General features: G+C 47.3%; 2 protein-coding genes across 3 annotated transcripts; both read left to right on the forward strand.

Annotated features, from left to right (window-relative positions):
- The first annotated feature begins 1,531 nt into the window (after window positions 1-1,531).
- Window positions 1,532-15,088, forward strand: LOC310768577 (uncharacterized protein). The gene is made up of 7 exons (XM_083626922.1): window positions 1,532-1,692; window positions 2,839-3,149; window positions 3,678-4,304; window positions 8,950-9,031; window positions 9,287-9,369; window positions 9,801-9,927; window positions 11,373-15,088. The coding sequence occupies exons 3-7, from the start codon at window positions 3,891-3,893 to the stop codon at window positions 13,466-13,468; spliced, it is 2,802 nt and encodes a 933-aa protein (XP_083483048.1). The 5' UTR covers window positions 1,532-1,692; window positions 2,839-3,149; window positions 3,678-3,890; the 3' UTR covers window positions 13,469-15,088.
- Window positions 15,089-19,560: 4,472 nt separating this feature from the next.
- On the forward strand, window positions 19,561-23,861 carry LOC310768655 (uncharacterized protein). Of its 2 annotated transcripts, none has more exons than XM_083627231.1 (5): window positions 19,561-20,060; window positions 20,254-20,335; window positions 20,585-20,667; window positions 21,096-21,222; window positions 22,138-23,861. In XM_083627231.1, the coding sequence occupies exons 1-5, from the start codon at window positions 19,647-19,649 to the stop codon at window positions 23,466-23,468; spliced, it is 2,037 nt and encodes a 678-aa protein (XP_083483357.1). In that variant the 5' UTR covers window positions 19,561-19,646; the 3' UTR covers window positions 23,469-23,861. The 2 variants fall into 2 exon arrangements, with proteins under 2 accessions (XP_083483357.1, XP_083483358.1); XM_083627232.1 differs by having other exon boundaries at window positions 22,144-23,861.
- Window positions 23,862-24,216: the final 355 nt, after the last annotated feature.

The raw sequence follows: 24,216 nt of genomic DNA on the forward strand, positions 1-24,216 counted from the left end.
ACCTCCTGGCAAATAGAAGGGGAAGAAATGGAGGCAGTGAGAGATTTTACTTTCCTGGGCTCCATGATCACTGCAGATGGTGACAGCAGCCACGAAATTAAAAGATGCCTGCTTCTTGGGAGAAAAGCAATGACAAACCTAGACAGCATCTTAAAAAGTAGAGACATCACCTTGCCAACAAAGGTCCGTATAGTAAAAGCTATGGTTTTCCCAGTAGTGATGTATGGAAGTGAAAGCTGGACCATAAAGAAGACTGATCGCCGAAGAATTTATGCTTTTGAATTATGGTGCTGGAGGAGACTCTTGAGAGTCCCATGGACTGCAAGAAGATCCAACCTATCCATTCTTAAGGAAATCAGCCCTGAGTGCTCACTGGAAGGACAGATCGTGAAGCTGAGGCTCCAATACTTTGGCCACCTCATGAGAAGAGAAGACTCCCTGGAAAAGACCCTGATGTTGGGAAAGATGGAGGGCACAAGGAGAAGGGGACGGCAGAGGACGAGATGGTTGCATATTGTTCTCGAAGCTACCAGCATGAGTTTGACCAAACTGTGGGAGGCAGTGGAAGACAGAAGTGCCTGCCACGCTCTGGTCCATGGGGTTACGAAGAGTCGGACACGACTAAACAACAACAACAAAGGATACTAGATACAGTGGTACCTCGGGTTAAGAACTTAATTTGTTCCGGAGCTCCGTTCTTAACCTGAAACTGTTCTTAACCTGAGGTACCACTTTAGCTAATGGGGCCTCCCGCTGCCGCCTCGAAATTTCTGTTCTCATCCTGAAGCAAAGTTCTTAACCTGAGGTACTATTTTTAGGTAAGCGGAGTCTGTAACCTGAAGCATCTGTAACCTGAAGTGTCTGTAACCTGAGGTACCACTGTATATAAAGTTTATCTGATATACAGTGGAACCTGGGTTTTTGAGTGTCTTGGAAGCCGAAAGTTTTGGTTTTCGAATGCTGAGAACCTGGAAGTAATTGCTTCCATTTTCGAACGTGCCTCGGACGTTGAACAGCTTCCGCTGTGTGTTTTTCCATTTTTTTCTTTTGTGCCTCAGTTTTTGAATGTCTTCCAGAACGGATTATAGTTCTACATGGTGATACAAATAGTTATATGTAAGTTTATCTAGAGCTTCCACGTATCACAAGAAGGGTTGTCTTTATTTGGGAAAGTAGCAAATATTAAAAGGAAAATGCTTTATTAGGAGGAAAAAGTAAGAGAGTAACACCATAGCAAATGGGGTCAGGAAGAGGCAGGTGCGGTTTTAAGGCAGTGTTTGGCCTCAGAGTTCAGGTCTCAGTCCTTTCAAGGTGCAGTTTAAACCAAAGTAAAGCCAGGCTGGTGCCCGGAGAGTTTGCTGCACAGCCTCTCCCCCTCCGGGCCTTTCGTGCTCCTCCTGCTCCTGTTTCCGAGGGAGGGTGCAGCTCAGAAGCCAGCCCAGAGGGTCCCCCAGATAAGACCCCCCTCCGGGTGCAGGCCGTACCCGGGGCTCCGGCATCGCGGGGGGAGAGAGGCGGGAGCGCCCGGCTCGCCAAGGGTTAAAAGGAATTGAGCTGCATTCCTAGAGATGACAGGAAATAAAGGAGGGACGAGGTCCTTCCGAACAAAAGCCCCTCCCGCTCCCTGCAAGAGGGGGAAAGTGGCTTTCGTCTCCTGTGCAGGAGCTGCCTCAATTTCCCTTCAGGGACCTGGTGAGTTTCCTCTCTTTTCTTCCTTAGGGTGCATTGGGGAGAAATGCGGCGGGTCCATGGGGAGCCTGCTCAGCTCCTGCAAGGGGATCCCCAAGCCAGGGATAAGAGGTTCTGCCCCCCTTCCTCTCTGCAAAACCTGGGAGGCTGCAAGTAGCAGGAGGTCTGCAACTCTCTTCTTCCTTTGCATCAAGACGCCACTTGCTCCTTTGGGGAGGGGGGGCCTTGAGTCAGGAAGAAAAGGGCATGCAAAGGAACCCTGATGGGATTGAGGAAACAGTCACGTTCATTAACCCAGGTGGCAGCTAGACGGACACATTTGGAGGTAGAAATAAATGAAGTCCTTCCATGTCGCAGTGTGCAGTTAATAATAATAATAAGAAGAAGAGTTTGGATTTGATATCCCGCCTTTCACTCCCCTTCAGGAGTCTCAAAGCGGCTAACATTCTCCTTTCCCTTCCTCCCCCACAACAAACACTCTGTGAGATGAGTGGGGCTGAGAGACTTCAAAGAAGTGTGACTAGCCCAAGGTCACCCAGCAGCTGCATGTGGAGGAGCGGAGACTCGAACCCGGATCCCCAGATTACAAGACTACCGCTCTTAACCACTACACCACACTACACTGGTACCTGGTATTTGTACCCCGCCCATCTGGCTGGATCTCCCCAGCCCCTCTGGGCCGCTTCCAACAAAGATTAAAAATACATTAAAATGTCACACATTAAAAACTTCCCTGAGCAGGACTACCTTCAGATGTCTTCTAAATGTCAGGTAGTTGTTTATCTCTTTGACATCTGATGGGAGGGCGTTCCACAGGGCGGGCGCCACTACCGCCACTACCACTTGCCTCTCGGGTTGACCAGGTAAAGATCTGGCCCTCAGAATAAAGAAAGAGGGACCCACCCCAGGAGTCTTGAGAATGTGGGAGATTGCAAGTGATGGAACATGAGGCAGAAGCAGGAAAGAAATGTGCCCTGACATTTCCACAGGGCGGGCGCCACTACCCTCTGCCTGGTTCCTTGTAGCTTTGCCACTCGCAGTGAGGGAACCACCAGAAGGCCCTTGGAGCTGGACCTCAGCATCTGGGCAGAACGATGGGGGTAGAGACACTCCTTCAGGTATACTAACCCATGGAACTTCCTCCCACAGGAGGAAGGGGCGGCCACCAAGCCAGATGGCTTTAGAAGAGAATGAGGCCAATTCAGGGAGGAGCAGAGGGCTAGCGATGGCTCCTGGCCCCCACAGTTGGAGGCAGCCATGCTTCTGAATGCCAGCTGCTGGGAAATGCAGGGGGAGAGAGTTATCCCTGGGCTCCAGCCCTGCTGGTGGGCTTCCCAGAAGAGGCCCCAGGTTGGCCTCAGTGAGAACAGGAGATTGGACTGTCTTCACCCAAAAGGAAAACACAGCCCAACCTGGTGATAACAGAATAAAGAATGCAAGAAGGGAGCTGCATGGACTGGGTAGGTACAGAGGAATGGTGAGGGGAACCAGCTGGGGAACCTACAAGGGAAGGCGGTCTGGGCCAGGGGAGGGGTTTGGGGGCAATGATGAGTCGTCAGAGGGAGAAGCCTGGGAGGAGGAGGTGTCTGAAGCTGAAGAGGTAACAGGGCTTAGTGAGCGAGGGGAATTTGTGGCAGTGAGCAATCTAGATGCAGAGGCAGCAGATTCAGATGAGGGAGGCCAAGACTTAGGGATGATTCCAGCCCTGCTCACAAGTTATTTGGCCCCACCCACTTGCCTCTCGGGTTGACCAGGTAAAGATCTGGCCCTCAGAATAAAGAAAGAGGGACCCACCCCAGGAGTCTTGAGAATGTGGGAGATTGCAAGTGATGGAACATGAGGCAGAAGCAGGAAAGAAATGTGCCCTGACATTTGGGTGGTGGGAGGGACCCCCACTATAGCCATGGGTCCCAGTTGCACTTAGTACAGAGGACTCACTCATTCATTCTTCCTTCCTTCCTTCTTCTTCCTTCCTTTATTTTTTAAAGAAAACTCAGTCTGAGTTGTGGTGCAGTGCACCCCTGGTTCCCAGCAAGACTCATCCACGCTTGCCCAGGGAACATTTCTATTCACCTGAAAGTGTATCAGTTTTATATTGGAAAAATGTATTTGCTTTTTAGGATCTGCTAAAAGCTCTCATTAGGACAGACAGAATTTGGCAGAAGACATAGGGACTTCTTTCGATTTCGTAGAGAACAGAGATGGATGAGCAAGACTCAGCTGAGCGTGGAGTACGAAGAGGCCATTCCATCGAAACTCTTAGCCATGGCGGAATCTGGAGAAAGTCTGTCCAAAGGATCCTGGGTGAGGAGGACACCCTCCGCTCAGATGTGCAGAGCCAGCAGCTCAGGTGGCTTTGCTACCAGGAGGCCGAAGGACCCCGAGGGGTTTGCAACCGACTCTACCACCTTTGCCGTCAGTGGCTGAAACCAGAAACCCACACGAAAGCTGAGATGCTGGACCTGCTGATCTTGGAGCAGTTCCTGGCTGTCCTTCCACCAGAGATGGAGAGATGGGTGAGAGAATGTGGAGCGGAGACCAGTTCCCAGGCGGTGGCGCTGGCCGAAGGTTTCCTCCTGAGTCAGGCAGAGGAGAGAAAGCAGGCAGAGCAGCAGGTGAGAGAGACTTTCCTCTGGATACTCCCAAGGGGCTCCAAACTTGAGAGTATCACCCAATTCTCTACTAATTTTTTTGGAAAGCATCCGAGGATTGATATCCGATACCCCTAAAGTAGAATCATAGAATCATAGAGTTGGAAGAGACCATAAGGGCCATCGAGTCCAACCCCCTGCCAAGCAGGAAACACCATCAGAGCACTCCTGATATATGGTTGTCAAGCCTCTGCTTAAAGACCTCCAAAGAAGGAGACTCCACCACACTCCTTGGCAGCAAATTCCACTGTCAAACAGCTCTTACTGTCAGGAAGTTCTTCCTAATGTTTAGGTGGAATCTTCTTTCTTGTAGTTTGGATCCATTGCTCCGTGTCCGCTTCTCTGGAGCAGCAGAAAACAACCTTTCTCCCTCCTCTATGTGACATCCTTTTATATATTTGAACATGGCTATCATATCACCGCTTAACCTCCTCTTCTCCAGGCTAAACATGCCCAGCTCCCTTAGCCGTTCCTCATAAGGCATCGTTTCCAGGCCTTTGACCATTTTGGTTGCCCTCCTCTGGACACGTTCCACTTTGTCAGTGTCCTTCTTGAACTGTGGTGCCCAGAACTGGACACAGTACTCCAGGTGAGGTCTGACCAGAGCAGAATACAGTGGCACTATTACTTCCCTTGATCTAGATGCTATACTCCTATTGATGCAGCCCAGAATTGCATTGGCTTTTTTAGCTGCCGCGTCACACTGTTGGCTCATGTCAAGTTTGTGGTCAACCAAGACTCCTAGATCCTTTTCACATGTACTGCTCTCAAGCCAGGTGTCACCCATCTTGTATTTGTGCCTCTCATTTTTTTTGCCCAAGTGCAATACTTTACATTTCTCCCTGTTAAAATTCATCTTGTTTGTTTTGGCCCAGTTCTCTAATCTGTCAAGGTCGTTTTGAAGTGTGATCCTGTCCTCTGGGGTGTTTGCCACCCCTCCCAGTTTGGTGTCATCTGCAAATTTGATCAGGATGCCCTTGAGTCCATCATCCAAGTCGTTGATAAAGATGTTGAATAAGACCGGGCCGAAGACAGAACCCTGTGGCACCCCACTAGTCACTCTTCTCCAGGATGAAGAGGAACCATTGATGAGCACCCTTTGGGTTTGGTCAGTCAGCCAGTTACAAACCCACTGAGTGGTAGCATAGTCAAGACCGCATTTTACCAGCTTCTTTACAAGAATATCATGGGGCACCTTGTCAAATGCCTTGCTGAAATCAAGATAGGCTACATCCACTGTGTTCCCTTCATCTACCAGGCTTGTAATTCTGTCAAAAAACGAGATCAGGTTAGTCTGACATGGCTTATTGTTCAGAAATCCATGCTGACTATTGGTGATCACAGCATTCCTTTCTAGGTGCTCACAGACTGTTTGCTTAATGATCTGCTCCAGAATCTTCCCTGGTATTGATGTCAGACTGACTGGGCGGTAATTATTTGGGTCCTCTCTTTTCCCCTTTTTGAAAATAGGGACAACATTTGCCCTCCTCCAGTCTGCCGGGACTTCGCCTGTTCTCCAGGAATTCTCAAAGATGACTGCCAGTGGTTCTGAGATCACATCTGCCAGTTCTTTTAATACTCTTGGATGCAGTTCATCTGGCCCTGGAGACTTGAATATATCTAAACTAGCCAAGTATTCTTGTATTATCTCCTTAGTTATTCTGGGCTGTGTTTCCTCTGCTGAATCATTTGTTCAAAATTCTTCAGGTCGGGCATTCTTTTCTTTATCGGAGAAGACTGAGGCAAAGAAGGCATTGAGGAGTTCAGCCCTTTCTGTGTCCCCTGTTTGCATTTCACCATCTTCTCCTCTGAGTGACCCCACTGTTTCTTTGTTCTTCCTTTTGCTACGAACATACCCATAAAAGCCTTTTTTGTTGCTTTTAACCTCTCTAGCAAGCCTGAGTTCATTCTGTGCTTTAGCTTTTCTGACTTTGTGTCTACACGTGCTGGCTATTTGTTTGAATTCCTCTTTGGTGGTTTCCCCCCTTTTCCATTTTTTGTATACATCCTTTTTTAATCTTAACTCAGTTAAAAGTACTTTAGATAGCCACCCTGGCTTCTTTAGGCACCTTCCATGTTTCCGTCTCATTGGTATTGCCTGAAGTTGTGCTTTTACTATCTCCCTCTTAACAAACTCCCAGCCATCATGAACTCCCTTTCCTTTTAGTATTACTGTCCATGGGATCTCACCTAGCACTTCCCTAAGTTTTATGAAGTTGGCTTTCTTAAAGTCAAGAAATTGAGTCCTAGTATACTTGGCTGCTCCTTTCCGCTGTATAGTAAACTTCAGAAGAGCATGATCACTCGCGCCTAATGATCCTTCCACTTCTACCCCACTAACCAGGTCATCAACATTGGTTAGGACCAGATCTAAAATGGCTGTTCCTCTTGTTGCTTCTCCCACTTTCTGGACAATGAAGTTGTCTGCAAGGCCAATGAGGAATCTGTTTGACCTTATGCTCTTGGCTGAGTTTGACATCCAACAAATATCCGGGTAATTGAAGTCCCCCATTACTGCTATCTCCCTTCCTTTTGCATGCTTGGCCATCTGTTCAAGGAAGGCATCATCTATGTCCTCCGTTTGGCTTGGGGATCTATAGTAAACTCCCACAATGAGGTCACTGTTATTCTTCTCTCCCTTAATTTTGACCCAAATGCTCTCACTTTGGCTTTGAGGTTCTAAATCTTGGATCTCTTCACAGGTATACACATCCCTGACATATAATGCCACTCCTCCTCCTTTCTTGGCTGGTCTGTTTCTCTGAAATAGTTTGTATCCCTCCATTATTACATTCCAATCGTGGGACTTATCCCACCAGGTTTCAGTGATGCCTATTATGTCATATTTAGTTTGCTGTACCAAGAGCTCAAGCTCATCTTGTTTATTTCCCATGCTTTGCGCATTAGTGTACAGACATTGAAGTCCATTAATCATTCCCCCGTGTCTCTTATTTAAGGATTTTTTCCTCCCACCACTAGGTCTGCGTGCTGTTTGCTCCATTTGGTCTATGACATTTGGATGATCTTCATCAATTGATAGACTCCTACCTTCAGGAGCACTGTCTCCCTCCCCCACATTAGTCAGTTTAAAGCCCTCCTGATGAGGTTTCTGAGATTTTTGGCAAAAACATTCCTCCCAGCTGTTGTGAGGTGCAGCCCATCGCTTGCCAGAAGTCCATCTTCAAGAAACTGCAGTCCGTGATCTAAGAATCCAAACTGTTCCTGTTTATACCATTTGCGAAGCCAGCTGTTCACTTCCACTATTTTTCCCTCTCTCCCTGGGCCACGTCGTTCAACTGGGAGGACAGATGAGATGACAATTTGTGCATTTAATTGCTTCAATTTCCTGCCCAGAGCCTCGTAGTCTCTTTTGATCTTCTGGAGGCTATTGCTTGCAGTGTCATTGGTTCCCACATGAACCAAGAGGAAGGGGTATTTGTCAGTGGGTTTTATGATTCCTTGCAGTCGTTCAGTTACATCTTGGATCTTAGCCCCGGGGAGACAGCACACTTCCCGAGACATCTTGTCAGGCCCACAGATCACTGCTTCTGTTCCCCTCAGTAGGGAATCCCCTATCGCCACTACACGCCTCCTCTTAGGTTTGGTCGGGGTTCTTCCGTGAGCTGTCTGTTCCAAGGTCACCTGCACATTCCCTGAGGACTGACTTTGCTGCTCGTCTTCATATACCTGATCGACTGTAATGAGGGAGAGATCCTCAAATGGAGTCTGCTCTTCGTCCTCCATGCTAGGGGAGAGGACCTCAAAGCGATTGTGTATTTCTAAACAATCAGAGCGAACCCTGGGCCTCCTACTTCTTTGAGTCACGTTTCTCCATATATCTGGCTCCTGTGTTGGTGAACTAGCCTCAGGGGAGTCCCCTGTCTCCTCCTTGGTGGAGACGGTGTGCTCTGTTGCTTCCAAGAAGAGCTCCAGCTCTCTAATTCTTTGGAGCGTAGCTACACGTTCCTCCAGTTGCTGGACTTTGTCTTCTAAGAGGGCAATCAACATGCAATTGCTGCAGGTAAAGCTGCCTGCAACCTTTGGCAAGATGGCAAACATTGCGCAGGAACCGCAGGCGACTGCAGCTGTTCCCTCACCCTCCATCTTGAGAACATGTCGTTGGGGGTGGCTACAGCGGTCCTCCATCATAAAAAGCATGAAGAGAGGACAAATAACTCCCCCCCAAAAAAAAACCTAGGTCTCCCCCAACAAACATTTGAGACTAGTTCCCCTAAAGCTAAAAGATGGATCAAACTGCGCGCGCCGCTAGGTGTCAAACTGATGACACCTGCCTCAACAGAAACCCTGCCCCCTCTGACCTTTGCACAGGGAGAGCACCAAAGCAGCCACAAAGAAACACACACAAGAAAACCCTTTTTGCTCCTTCCTCAGCTGCTGCCCTGCAAGCTCTGATAAGCTCCTCCGACAGCTAATCACCTGCCTCAACAGAAACCCTGCCCCCTCTGACCTTTGCACAGGGAGAGCAGCTAATCAGCCACAAAGAAACACACACAAGAAAACCCTTTTAAAAGTGTTTGTGTCCTTTGCCATTCCAGTTCTAATCTAATTCTTGTTGCTCTTGCAGGGGAAGAGCTTGTTGCTCTTGCAGGGGAAGGATCAGTTTCCAGAAATGGGTCTGGATTCCTCTGAGGTAGAGAGAACTCCGCTGGACTCCAGAGAGAGGCCACTGGGTAAGGAGGAAGGAGTTTTTTCTCCCTCATTTTATCACATTATGTTGTTTTTGAAACTAATCTGTGAATTATTCTCATCTTCTGGTGGAGGTCACAGGGGGCCAAGAGTCCAGCAAAAGGGAGATGTATTTTAGCACATCTAATATGTGAAATGATTACTAACGTCCACATTTACTTGGCTACTCTTACTTTTTTGAAGGCCCACCTATAGTTTTCCTTCTGAGTGTAGCATGCACTTACCTTTTTCTCCCGTAGGAGACCGAAGGATGCCAGCAAGACCTGTTTGTCCATCTTTTCTTGGTGGCGAAGGGGAAGCTGCCCCTGTGGAACCAGAGCAGGTAGGAGAAAGGAGCCATGTGGGGAAAGAGGATGTCATGGATGGTTTGGACACAGAGGAAAGGTGGGAGGAACCGCCAAGGAAAGAAGGGTTGAATGCTAAAATAGGCTTCTAGGCAGTTTACACACCACACCAAACAGTGGCCAGGATTCACCCCATCAGTCGCACAATGGGGCTTTCCCTCTCTCATCCACCTGTCATTGCCCCCCTGCGCACCTTGAAGTTGTCTATAGGGCATCAGGAGGGTCCTCCCCACCCGGCAAGAACAGCACACAGGGAAAGAAGGAAGGGGATCCTTCCATGTGGCAAATGGGGATGTGTCCATAATGAAATGTGCAGAAAAAGAATCCCATTAAAACATAACATCAGAGCACAGTGTAACTGTTCACCTTGATGTTTTCTAAGAGGACAACCTTTTTCCTTTTCTTTTAGAGTCCAGTGTGCTTTGAAGATGTAGCTGTCCATTTCACAGACGAGGAGTGGGCGTTACTGGATCCTGACCAGAGAGCTCTACACAAGGAAGTTATGGAGGAGAATTGTGGGATCTTGGACTCTCTCAGTAAGGCTTCCTCTTGGATCATCCTATCTGCTTTGAAATTCAAGATATATCTCTATGGGAGGAACCTCTGATATTTTGATGGGGCTCCACAGCAGCACCCACAGCCCCTGGGATTCTAACACTCCCACAGAAAAAATTGGATGGAAGACCATTGACTGCTTTCCCTGTAAATATTCTTCCTCCAGTTCTGCCTTTTCAAACCGTGACCAGGCTCCTCTGAACTGCCCAGGCCTTCTTAAATGTGGGATTCAGAGTGATTCATGATGTGGAAGTAGCTTCTGTCAGGTTCTTCGTTTCCGATCTTGCTTCTTTCTGTCTCTGGTTGACCAAAGGAGTGTTTGGCATTGGAGATGGCACAGATGTCATGATTGGGCCAAACAGAATACATCCCAGAAAATAACCAGGCTTTTTGAATCTCTGGCAGTGAACCCCATAGGAAGACCTCACATGTAACTCCCTTTAGTTTTTCCTGGGGCACAAGCATTAATTAGCACTGTTCCATAATTTGGGGTTCCATTGCTTCCTGAGGCTCTAATCTATTTGTCACTTATCTCCTTATATTTGTCATCCTATCTGCTTTGAAATTCGAGACATATCTCTATGGGTGGGGCCTCTGATTTTTTGATGGGGCTCAACAGCACCACCCACAGCCCCAGGGATTCTAACACTCCCACAGAAAACATTGGATGGATGACTATTGACTGCTTTCCCTGTGAATATTCTTCCTCCAGTTCTGCCTTTTCAAAGCATGAAACCCAGCCAGGTGGGCGGGTTATAAACAATAAAATTATTACAATTATCATCGTCATCATCATACCTACCCCCCTCCAAGATGGCTCCCCTTTTGCTCTTGAAGGGCTGGCCTGTCTGCAGCCCCACAGCCTCCCATCTCCAGGGGCAGCAGCACAGGAAGGGCCTCAGGAAAATAGCCATGACTCCAGTAGGGCTGGGAACCATTTGGCCGGATGCAGAGGAGGAGGAGAACAAAGGCTGACCCCTCTCCTTCCCCTCATAGGGCCAGGGCCGCCAGAGGCGTAAGGTGCTGAGCAGGGGGAAAGGAGCTCAGCTGAAGAGCCTCTGGGGGAGATCAGATACCCCTCCGTATTTTTCCCAGGCTTCTCTAAACTTCTTAAATGTAGGCTTCTAAGGGATTCAGGAAGTTCAAGTAGCTTCTGTCAGATTTTTTGTTTCCGTTCTTGTTTCTTTCTGTTCTTGGTTGACTAAAGAGATGAGTGACATTGGAGATGACAAAGATCCCATGATTGAGCCAAACAAAATCCATCCCAGAAAATAACCAGGCTTTTTGAATCTCAGGCAGTGAACCCTGCAGGAAGACCTCACATCTAAGTCCCTTCAGTTCTTCCTGGGTCACAAGCATTAATTAGCACTGCTTCATAATTGGGGGTTCCATTGCTTCCTGAGGCTCCAATCTGTTTCTCTCTCAGTTGCAGGTGGTGATGAATTGGAGCTGAAGAACGAGGGAGACCACGAGAAAATCCACACAGTAGGGATGTCCGATTCAGAGTGCAGAGAGAGCTTCAGTCAGAGCTCCCATTCCACTTCAAATCAAATAAATCCCCTTCAGAAGAAACCCTATCAGTGCTTGGAATGTGGAAAGAGCTTTAGTCACAGAAACAAGTTCACTGTCCATCAGAGAATTCATACAGGGGAGAAACCCTTTCATTGCCAAGAGTGTGGAAAGAGCTTCAGTCAAAAGGGCAGTTTAACTACCCATCAGAGAATTCATACAGGGGAGAAACCTTATCACTGTTTGGAATGTGGAAAGAGCTTCAGTCAACAAGGTCAGCTTACTGTACATCAAAGAATTCATACAGGGGAGAAACCTTATCAGTGCTTGGAATGTGGAAAGAGCTTCACTTGGAAAATGAGTCTCGTTTCCCATCAAATAATTCATACTGGAGATAAACCCTATCACTGCTTGGAATGTGGAAAGAGATTCAGAATAAAAAGCCATCTCACTGTCCATCAGAGAAGTCATACAGGGGAGAAACCTTATCAGTGCTTGGAATGTGGAAAGAGATTCAGAATAAAAAGCCAGATCACTGTCCATCAGAGAATTCATACAGGGGAGAAACCTTATCAATGCCTGCAATGTGGCAAGAGCTTCAGTCAGGGGAGCCAGCTCACTTCCCATCACATAATTCATTCCGGGGGGAAACCATATCAGTGCTTGCACTGTGGCAAGAATTTCACTTGGAAAATAAGTTTCACTGCCCATCAAAGAATTCATACTGGAAATAAACCCAATGACTGTTTGGAATGTGGAAAAAGCTTCAGTCAACAAGGCCATCTTACTGTACATCAAAGAATTCATACGGGGGAGAAACCTTATCACTGCTTGGAATGTGGAAAAAGCTTCAGTCAACAAGGCCAACTTACTTTACATCATAGAATCCATACAGGAGAGAAACCATATCAGTGCTTGGAATGTGGAAAGAGCTTCAGTCAGAGCAGCCAACTCACTTCCCATCACAGAATTCATTCCGGGACGAAACCATATCAGTGCTTAGATTGTGGAAAGAGCTTCACTTGGAAAATAAATTTCATTTCCCATCAAAGAATTCATACTGGAGATAAACCCTATCATTGCTTGGAATGTGGAAAAAGCTTCAGTCACCAAGGCCAGCTTATTGTACATCAAAGAATTCATACAGGGGAGAAACCCTATCAGTGCTTGGAATGTGGAAAGAGATTCAGAATAAAAAGCCAACTCACTGTCCATCAGAGAAGTCATACAGGGGAGAAACCCTATCAGTGCCAAGAGTGTGGCAAGAGATTCAGTAGCAGAAGCTACTTTACTGTCCATCAGAGAATTCATACAGGGGGGAAACCCTATCAGTGCTTGGAATGTGGAAAGAAATTCAGAATAAAAAGCCATCTCACTGTCCATCAGAGAAGTCATACTGGGGAGAAACCCTATCAGTGCTTGGAATGTGGCAAGAGTTTCGTTCGAAGTGGCCACCTCATGGACCATCAAACAATTCATACAGGAGAGACACCCCATCAGTGCAAAGAGTGTGGCAAGAGATTCAGTAGCAGAAGCCAGTTTACTGTCCATCAGAGAATTCATACAGGGGAAAAACCCCATCAGTGCTTGGAATGCGGAAAGAGCTTTGTTCGAAGAGGCCACCTCATGGCCCATCAAACAATTCATACAGGAGAGACACCCCATCAGTGCTTGGAATGTGGCAAGGCCTTCAGAAGAAAGGGCAGCTTAACTTCCCATCAGAGAATTCATAAAGGGGAAAAACCTTATCAGTGCTGGGAATGTGGAAAGAGCTTCAGGGAGAGAAACAAGCTCACTGTCCATCAGAGAATTCATACAGGTGAGAAACCCTATCAGTGCCAAGAGTGTGGAAAGAGCTTCAGTCAAAAGGGCAGTTTAACTTCCCATCAGAGAATTCATACAGGGGAGAAACCTTATCAATGCTTGGAATGTGGGAAGAAATTCATTGTGAAGGCCAAACTCACGATCCATCAAAGAATTCACAGTGATGTGAAACTATTTCAGTGCCAATAATGTGGAAAGAGCTTCAGTCACAGGGCCCGTCTCGCTTCCCATCAAAGAACTCACATTGATGGCAAATTATAGTAGTGACTGTACACAGATTTGATTTCAGGAGACTTTTGTTTGTTTGAGGTGTGGATTGTAGCTGGGTTCTTTGCCTCATCTGTTGCCCCCTAGTTATATCTGCTACGTACCCAGAACTGTGACTTGTAAGTTCTTGGCCAAGGTGCTTAATGCCTTCTTCACAGTTTCTCTTGGCAGATCAAGAAGAGCAGGTGACAGCAAAGGTTGCAAGGTTTTTAGCTGGGAGAATTAGAATAAGAGGCACTATTTGACTATTGACTCAAAACCCTACAATGTATTTTATATAACGGACTTTTAATTTTTATTCTTTGTATATTGTATTGTTGTTTTATTGGTATGGCAAGTGGCTGACGCAAATAAAGATCTATTCATTCATTGAATATATTCTTCATGTCATGCCTGGGGTGAGGGATAAGAGTGATTTGGCAACACTGATGAGGTTGCTGTCCATGCTGAACTTTCCTAGGAAGGACTTGGTGTAAAAATTGTGATAGCTGATTGAATATTGGATATTATAGATTTTCATTCTGTTTGAAGTGTCCTAGTACTTATTGCATTTAACCTTTTCAATAGAATATATTAGGCATGATTTTTGTATGCCTGCATTTTGTAATCCCCATGTCACCCTCCTGCACTGTGTAAAGCTGTGATGTGTAGATTGCCTACCACTTCCAGCCTTATCTGACCCTAGAAGGGCAGGTGATGTTTGGAGAAAGAGGGAGGAGTTGAGCTAGCATCCGTGTGAGAACTCACATATCTCCTCAAAGGTCTTTGGCATCTATTGGTACCAGGGAAGTAAGATATGGGATTGAAATGTCAACAGTCCCATAGAAGTCCTGGTTGTCATGGGCATGGTGTCAAAGTGAGACATGTGAGACCCAAATGACCTGGGCACTCTGGGACACCGCAAGGTAATTTCAGAGGAGTCAATATCCGCATGAAGCCACGCATCCTGTAACTTTTCTTGGTGCAAGTGGAAGAGTGTCGTGGCATTTATGAGTCTTTCTGTGCTGTGTATATAATCTTTCTTCTAATATGCCTCCTGGCAACCTTTTCGAACTAGCCGTTCTGCTGAACAAGTGGTTAGCCAGGCTGTCCTATTGCAATAGTTTGAATAAACCAGGTCCCTGCAGGATGCTGAGATTGCTCTCATTCTATTGGTTCTGAGTTTTTATTTCAGGTATTCCCTCCACTGGATCACGAACCTGTGATATAGAAACAAATTCTGATCACACGGGCAATTCACATACTTTATATTTTCCTTTCTTCTGTGAGAAGCTTAAGTCAAGGATTCCCTTTCTGCTGTCCTCTGATCACTCACAATGGGCGTATGCCAAGAGGAAAGAATTGTATCCATGATTAAGCAGAGTTCTTGGTTCATCTTATGCCAAAGGGAGCAAGAAATGGACAAGTTTGTTTGCTTTAGGGTCCTCCAGGGTATCCCTTCAAAGATGGAAGGAAGAAGATGAAGGGAAGAGCTAAGGGCAGAAATGCGTTTAAGAGGGAATAGAATCTCATTGCATTGTTTCAATAAAATGTTGCATCCCAGGTACAAAGTTTCCATCCTCATTTCCGTAGCTGATTGTGAGGCGGGAGAAGAAAGGTAGTGACATCTAAAGGATACTAGACAAATAAAGCTTATTTGATATACAGCGGAACCTCAGTTTTTTAGCTTCTTTGAACCTGAATGTTTCGGATTTCGAATGCCGAAAACCTGGAAGTAATTGCTTCTGTTTTCGAACATGCCTTGGACGTTGAACATTTTCCGCTGCATTTTTTTCCACTTTTTCCTTTGCACCTGAGTTTTTGAATGTCTTCCGGAATGGATTGTAGTTCTACATGGTGATACAAATAGTTATATGTAAGTTTATCTTGAGCTTCCACATATCACATGAAGGGTTGTCTTTATTTGGGAAAATGTTGTTGTTGTTTAGTCGTTTAGTCGTGTCCGACTCTTCATGACCCCATGGACCAGAGCACGCCAGGCACTCCTGTCTACTACTGCCTCCCACAGTTTGGCCAAACTCATGCTGGTAGCTTCAAGAACACTGTCCAACCATCTCATCCTCTGTCGTCCCCTTCTCCTTGTGCCCTCCATCTTTCCCAACATCAGGGTCTTTTCCAGGGAGTCTTCTCTTCTCATGAAGTGGCCAAAGAATTGGAGCCTCAGCTTCACGATCTGTCCTTCCAGTGAGCACTCAGGGCTGATTTCCTTAAGAATGGATGCGTTTGATCTTCTTGCAGTCCATGGGACTCTCAAGAGTCTCCTCCAACACCATAATTCAAAAGCATCAATTCTTCGGCGATCAGCCTTCTTCATGGTCCAGCTCTCACTTCCATACATCACTACTGTGAAAACCATGGCTTTAACTATACGGACCTTTGTTGGCTAGGTGATGTCTCTGCTTTTTAAGATGCTATCTAGTTTTACCATCGCCTTTCTCCCAAGGAGCAGGCGTCTTTTAATTTCTTGACTGCTGTCACCATCTGCAGTGATCAGGGAGCCCAAGAAAGTAAAATCTCTCACTGCCTCCATTTCTTCCCCTTCTATTTGCCAGGAGGTGATGGGACCAGTGGCCATGATCTTCGTTTTTTTGATGTTGAGCTTCAGGCCATATTTTGTGCTCTCTTCTTTCACCCTCATTTAAAGGTTCTTTAATTCTTCCTCACTTTCTGCCATCAAGGTTGTGTCATCTGCATATCTGAGGTTGTTATTTCTTCCGGCGATCTTAATTCCGGCTTGGGATTCATCCAGCCCAGCCTTTCGCATGATGAATTCTGCATATAAGTTGAATAAGCAGGGAGACAATATACAGCCTTGCCGTACTCCTTTCCCAATTTTGAACCAATCAGTTGTTCCATATCCAGTTCTAACTGTAGCTTCTTGTCCCGCATAGAGATGAGATGATCAGGCACTCCCATTTCTTTAAGAACTTGCCATAGTTTGCTATGGTCGACACAGTCAAAGGCTTTTGCATAGTCAATGAAGCAGAAGTAGATGTCTTTCTGGAACTCTCTAGCTTTCTCCATAATCCAGCGCATGTTTGCAATTTGGTCTCTGGTTCCTCTGCCCCTTCGAAATCCAGCTTGCACTTCTGGGAGTTCTCGGTCCACATGCTGCTTAAGCCTGCCTTGTAGAATTTTAAGCATAACCTTGCTAGCGTGTGAAATGAGTGCAAAATATTTGGGAAAATAGGAAATATTAAAAGGAAAGTGGCTTACTTTAATGCCTCGGGTTACAAACACCTCAGGTTACAAACACTTCAGGTTACAGACTGTACTAACCCGGAAATAGTACCTCGGGTTAAGAACTTTACCTCAGGATGAGAACAGAAATCGCAGGGCGGCAGCGGGAGGCCCCATTAGCTAAAGTGGTACCTCAGGTTAAGAATGGACCTCCAGAACGAATTAAGTTCTTAACCAGAGGTACCACTGTATTAGGTAGAAAAAATAACCCTGAAGGAAATGGGTTTGGGAAGAGGCAAGTGCGGTTTTAAGGTCTCGGTCCTTTCAAGGTGCTGTTGGCATCAAAATGAGAGCCAGGCTGGTGGCGAGGAAAAGGCCCGCCAGGAGGATGTCCTTGCAGGACCTTTCGTGCTCCTCCTGCTCCTGTTTCCGAGGGAGGGAGCAGCTCAGGGTCCACCAAATAAGGCCCCCCTCCGGGTGCAGGCCATGCCCGGGCCTCGGCTTTGCAGAGGGAGAGAGGGGGGAGCTGGGGCGCCCGGAGCGCCAAGGGTTAAAAGGAGCGGAGCTGGATTCCTAGAGAGGACCGGAAATCAAGGGAGAAGGTTCTCTCCCATCCCTGCAAAGAGGAGGAGGGCTGTTGTCTCAGCTCCTTCTGGGATCCGGTGAGTCTCTTTCTCTTCTGCTTAGGTTGTGTTGGGGAGATGGGGGAGTCCCCAGGGGGCAGGGCAGCCAGGAGGGTCCCCCAGGAAGAGAGAGAAGGGAGCCTGGGAAGCTCCCAAGGAGCAGCGCAGAAGGCCAGCCACGGGAGCCAGGGAGACATCCTGCTTAGGGACCCCCAGAGTCATCTAGCCCAACCCGCGGCAGCGCAGGAATCTCTTGCCCAACCTGCGGCTCGAACCCAAGACCCTGAGATCAGAGAGACTCATGTTCTACTGTCGCAGGTAGAACATGTCTGTTAACACTACCAACTGCCTTATTCAGATTTCTTTCTGCAATTCGCGTGGCTCCTCCTGGGCTCCTCAGGGAGAGAGAGAGAGAGCGAATGTGAGCTTGGTTTGCTCCACCTTGCAAGGGTTAAAAGGCACTGAGATGCATTCCTAGAGAGGACTGGAAATAAGTGGGGATGCGGTCCTCCCGAGCAAAACATCCCAAAATAGCCTTTCCCACTTTCCTAGCTTCCTCCCTGCAGGAGGGGGAAGGTGGCTTTCGTCTCCTCTGCAGGAGCTGCCTCATGTTTCCTTCAGGGACCTGGTGAGTTTCCTCTCTTTTCTGCCTTAGGGTGCATTGGGGAGATGTGGGGCGGGTCCATGGGGAGCCTGCTCAGCTCCTGCAAGGGGATCCCCAAGCCAGGGATAGGTGGTTCTGCCCCCCTTCCTCTCTGCAAAACCTGGGAGGCTGCAAGTAGCAGGAGGTCTGCAACTCTCTTCTTCCTTTGCATCAAGATGCGGCTCGCTCCTTTGGGGAGGGGGGGCCTTGAGTCAGGAAGAAAAGGGCATGCAAAGGAACCCCGATGGGATTGAGGAAACAGTCACGTTCATTAACCCAGGTGGCAGCCAGATGGACGCATTTGGAGGTAGAACTAAAACCTTGGCCTCTATGATGAACAAAGTCCTTCCTTGTCACAATGCACACTTAGACCCATGGAACTACCATCCGCAGGAGGAAGGGATGGCCACCAAGCCAGATGGCTTGAGAAGAGGATGAGGCCAATTCAGGGAGGAGTAGAGGGCTAGTGGTGGCTCCTGGCCCCACAGTTGGAGGCAGCCATGCTTCTGAATGCCAGCTGCTGGGAAGTGCAGGGGGAGAGAGTTATCCCTGGGCTCCAGCCCTGCTGGTGGGCTTCCCAGAAGAGGCCCCAGGTTGGCCTCAGTGAGAACAGGAGGATGGACTGTCTTCACCCAAAAGGTTAGCAGAGCCCAACCTGGTGATAACAGAATAAAGGATGCAAGGAGGGAGCTGCATGGACTGGGTGGGCAGAGAGGAATGGTGAGGGGAACCAGCTGGGGAACCCGCAAGGGAAGGCGGCTCTGGGCCAGGGGAGGGGTTTGGGGGCTATGAAGAGTGGTCAGAGGGAGGAGGAGGTGTCTGAAGAGGTAACGGGGCTTAGTGAGCGAGGGGAATCTGTGGCAGAGAGCAATCTAGATCCAGAGGCAGGAGATTCGGATGAGGGAGGCCAAAAGGTAGGGATGATTGAGCTGGTGAAGAGGAATAGGGGTCTCCCCTCCTCCTGTGACGAGCTCCCCCCCCCCCCATCATCATAATCAGTTACTTGATGTTCACCCAAAATTCCCATGGCGGATTAAAACAGTAAATCACAATATTAGGCAGAGTACAAAATTATTACAATCACAGAAAGAAGGCAAATCCTGTATCTCTCTTTTTTAAACACTGTCCTTTGGCCCCACACACAAGTTATTTGGTCCCACCCACCTGTTCTTTGGCCAGGTGAAGCTCTGGTCCTCAGTTGGGTAGCCAGGTAAAGATCTGGCCCTCAGAATAAAGAAAGTGGGACCCACCCCAGGAGTCTTGAGAATGTGGAAGATTGCTGGAACATGAGGCAGAAGCAGGAAAGAAATGTGCCCTGACATTTGGGGGTGGGAGGGACCCCCACTATTGCCTTGTGTCCATATGACTCACTCATCCATTCTTCCTTCCTTCCTTCCTTTTCTTCCTTCCTTTATTTTTTAAGGAAAGCTCAGTCTGAGTTGTGGTGCAGTGCAGCCCTGGTTCCCAGCAAGACTCATCCACGCTTGTCCAGGGAATATTTTTATTTACCTGACTGTGTATCAGATTTACCGGTATATCAGAAAAAATATATTTGCTTTTTAGGATTTGCTAAAGCCTCTCATTAGGACAGGCAGAATTTGGCAGAAAACGTAGGGACTTCTTTTGATTTCTTAGAGGTGTCCTGAGGACAGAGATGGATAAGAAAGACTCAGCTGGGCCTGAAGCAGCAAGACTTCATTCCATCCAAACTCTTAGCCATGGAGGAATCTGGGGAAAGTCTGTCCAAAGGATCCTGGGTGAGGAGGACACCCTCCGCTCAGATGTGCAGAGCCAGCAGCTTCGGCAGCTTTGCTACCAGGAGGCCAAAGGACCCCGAGAGGTTTGCAACCGACTCTACCACCTTTGCCATCAGTGGCTTAAACCAGAAACCCACACGAAAGCTGAGATGCTGGACCTGGTGATCTTGGAGCAGTTCCTGGCTGTCCTTCCAGCAGAGATGGAGAGCTGGGTGAGGGAATGTGGAGCGGAGACCAGTTCCCAGGCGGTGGCCCTGGCTGAAGGTTTCCTCCTGAGTCAGGCAGAGGAGAGAAAGCAGGCAGAGCAGCAGGTGAGAGAGACTTTCCTCTGGATACTCCCAAGGGGCTCCAAACATGAGGGAGAGTATCCCCCAATGCTCTACTAATTTGCCCATCCTTTTTTGGAAAGCATCCGAGGAATGATATTTGATACCCCTAAAGTGTGTATGTCCTTTGCCATTCCAGTTACAATCTAATAGTTTTGATTGCTTGTTGCTCTTGCAGGGGAAGGATCAGTTTCCAGAAATGGGTCCGGATTCCTCTGAGGTAGAGAGAACTCGGCTGGACTCCAGAGTAAGGCCACTGGGTAAGGAGGAAGGACTTTTTTCTCCCCCGTTTTGTCACATAATGTTGTTTTTGAAACTAATCCGTGAATTATTCTCATCTTTTTTGGAGAAGACACGTGAAGCCAAGAGCCCAGAGAAAGGGTGATGTATTTTTGCACATGTGAAATGATTATTAACGTCCACGTTTACATGGTTACTCTTACTTTTTGGAAGGCCCACCTGTAGTTTTCCTTCTGACTGAAGCATGCACTTACCTGTTTCTCTCGTAGGAGACCGAACGATGCCAGCAAGACCTGTTTGTCCATCTTTTCTTGGTGGCGAAGGGGAAGCTGCCCCTGTGGAAGCAGAGCAGGTAGGAGGAAGGAGCCATGTGGGGAGAGAGGATGTCATGGATGGGTTGAAACAGAGGAAATATGGGAGGAACGGCCAAGGAAAGAATGCTAAAATAGGCTTCTAGGCAGTTTACACACCACACCATACAGTGGCCAGGATTCACCCCATCAGTCGCACAATGGGGCTTTCCCCCTGTCATTGCCCCCTCCTGTGCACCTTGAAGTTGTCTATAGGGCATCAGGAGGGTCCTCCCCACCTGGCAAGAACAGCACACAGGGAAAGAAGGAAGGGGATCTTTCCATGTGGCAAATGGGGATGTGTCCATAATGAAATGTGCAGAAGAAGAATCCCATTAAAACATAACATCTGTTAAGAGGCAGAAGACAACAGAGCAAAGTGTAACAGTTCACCTTGATGTTGTCTAAGATGACAACCTTTTTCTTTTAGGGTCCATTGTGCTTTGAAGATGTAGCTGTGCATTTCACAGACGAGGAGTGGGCGTTGCTGGATCCTGAGCAGAGAGCTCTGCACAAGGAAGTCATGGAGGAGAATCGTGGGATCTTGGACTCTCTCGGTAAGGCTTCCTCTTGGATCATCCTATCTGCTTTGAAATTTGAGACATATCTGTATGGGTGGAACCTCTGATTTTTCGATGGGGCTCAACAGCAGCACCCACAGCCCCTGGGATTCTAACACTCCCACAGAAAACCTTGGATGGAAGACTATTGACTGCTTTCCCTGTGAATATTCTTCCCCCAGTTCTGCCTTTTCAAAGCATGAAACCCAGCCAGGTGGGCGGGTTATAAACAATAAAATTATTACAATTATCATCATCATCATCATGCCTACCCCCCTCCAAGATGGCTCCCCTTTTGCTGTTGAAGGGCTGGCCTGTCTGCAGCCCCACAGCCTCCCATCAGGGCCCCTTCACCAGGGGCAGCAGCACAGGAAGGGCCTCAGGAAAACAGCCATGACTCCAGCCGGGCTGAGAACCATCTGGCCAGATGCAGAGGAGAAGGAAGGCTGATCCCTCTCCTTCCCCTCATAGGGCCAGGGCCGCCAGAGGCGCACAATGCTGAGCAGGGGGAAAGGAGCTCAGCTGAAGAGCCTCTGGGGGAGATAAGATGCTCCTCCGTATTTTTCCCAGGCTCCTCTGAACTGTACAAGGCCTTCTTACATGTAGGCTTCTAAGGGATTCAGGAAGTTCAAGTAGCTTCTGTCAGATTTTTTGTTTCAGTTCTTGCTACTTTCTGTCCTTGGTTGACCAAAGAGACGAGTGACATTGGAGATGTCACAGATCCCATAATTGGGCCAAACAAAATCCATCCCAGAAAATAACCAGGCTTTTCGAATCTCAGGCAGTAAACCCTGTAGGAAGACCTCATATCTAAGTCCCTTCAGTTCTTCCTGGGCCACAAGCATTAATTAGCACTGCTTCATAATTGGTGGTTCCATTGCTTCCTGAGGCTCCAATGTATTTCTCTCTCAGTTGCAGGTGGTGATGAATTGGAGCGGAAGAACGAGGGAGACCACGACAAAAGCCACAGAGTGGAGAAGTCATATCCATATTCAGAGTGCAGAGAGAGCTTCAGTCAGAGCTCCCATTCCACTTCAAATCAAAGAACTCCCCTTGAGAAGAAAGCCTATCAGTGCTTGGAATGTGGAAAGAGCTTCAGACAGAGAAACAAGCTCACTGTCCACCAGAGAATTCATACAGGGGAGAAACCCTATCAGTGCCAAGAGTGTGGAAAGAGCTTCAGTCAAAAGGGCAGTTTAATTTCCCATCAGAGAATTCATACAGGGGAGAAACCTTATCACTGCTTGGAATGTGGAAGGGGCTTCATTGACAGACGCCAGCTCACTGTCCATCAGAGGATTCATTCGAGGGAGCAACCTTATCAGTGCTTAGAATGTGGAAAGAAATTCACCCAGAGCTCCCATCTTGCAACCCATCACAGAATTCATACAGGGGAGAAACCCCATCAGTGCTTGGAATGTGGAAAGAGATTCATTGAGAAAGCCAAACTCACGATCCATCAAAGAATTCACAGCGAGGTGAAACTATTTCAGTGCCAAGAATGTGGAAACAGCTTCAGACACAAAGGCCAGCTTAATGTACATCACAGAATTCATACAGGGGAGAAATGCTATCAGTGCCAAGAGTGTGGCAAGAGCTTCAGAAAAAAGAACAGTTTTACTTCCCATGAGAGAATTCATAAAGGGGAAAAACCTTATCAGTGTTTGGAATGTGGAAGGGGCTTCATTGACAGGCGCCATTTCAATGTCCATCAGAGGAGTCATTCGGGGGAGAAGCCCTATCAGTGCTTGGAATGTGGAAGGGGCTTCGTTGACAGACGCCAGCTCACTGTCCATCAGAGGATTCATTCGGGGGAGAAACCCTATCAGTGCTTGGAATGTGGAAAGAGTTTTACTTGGAAAACAAATTTCACTTCCCATCAGAGAAGTCATACAGGGGAGAAGCCATATCAGTGTTTCGAATGTGGAAAGAGCTTTATTCTCAGAGCCCTTCTCCGTGTCCATCAAAGAATTCATACAGGGGAGAAGCCATATCAGTGCCTGGAATGTGGAAAGAAATTCACCCAGAGTGCCCATCTCACAACCCATCACAAAATTCATACAGGGGAGAAACCCTATCAGTGCTTGGAATGTGGAAAGAGATTCATTGAGAAGGCCAAACTCACGAGCCATCAAAGAATTCACAAGAGAAAACCATTTCAGTGCCAAGAATGTGGGAAGAGCTTCAGTCACAGCGCCCGCCTCACTTCCCATCAAAGAACTCACATTGGGGGCAAATCATAGTAGTGGCTGTATACAGATTTAATTTCAGGAGACTTTAGTTTCTATGAGGTGAGAATTGCAGTTGGGTTATTTGCCACATCTGGTGCCCCATAGCTATTTCTACTACCTACCCAGAACTGTGACTTGGCCAAGGTGTTTAATACCTTCTTCAGAGTTAAAGGTATTCCTTTCTCTTGGCAGATCAAGATGAGCAGGAGACAGCAAAGGTTGCAATTTGAATTGGGTTGCAACGCTGGGACAATTAGAATAAGATCCACTATTTGACTATTGACTCAAAACCCTAGAATGCATTTTATATAACGGACTTTTTATTTTTATTCTTTGTATATCATATTGTTGTTTAATTGGTATGGCAAGTGGCTGACGCAAATAAAGATTTATTCATTCATTGAACATTTTCGTCGCATCATGCCTGGGGTGAGGGATAAGAGTGATTTGGCGACACTGATGAGATTGCTGTCCATGCTGAGATTTCCTAGGAAGGACTTGGTGTAAAAATTGTGATAGTTGATTGAATATTAGATATTATAGATTTTGATTCTGTTCGAGTTGTCCTAGTACTTATTGCATTTAACCTTTTTGGTAGAATGTATTAGGCATGATTTTTGTATGCCTGCATTTTGTAATTCCCATGTCACCCTCCTGCACTGTGTAAAGCTGTGATGTGTACATTGCCTACCGCTTCCAGACTTATCTGACCCTAGAAGGGCAGGTGATATTTGGAGAAAGAGGGAGGAGTTGAGCTACC

The sequence above is a fragment of the Podarcis filfolensis genome (genome assembly GCF_964270895.1).
Source record: "Podarcis filfolensis genome assembly, chromosome: 8".
NCBI classification, from domain to species: domain Eukaryota; kingdom Metazoa; phylum Chordata; class Lepidosauria; order Squamata; family Lacertidae; genus Podarcis; species Podarcis filfolensis.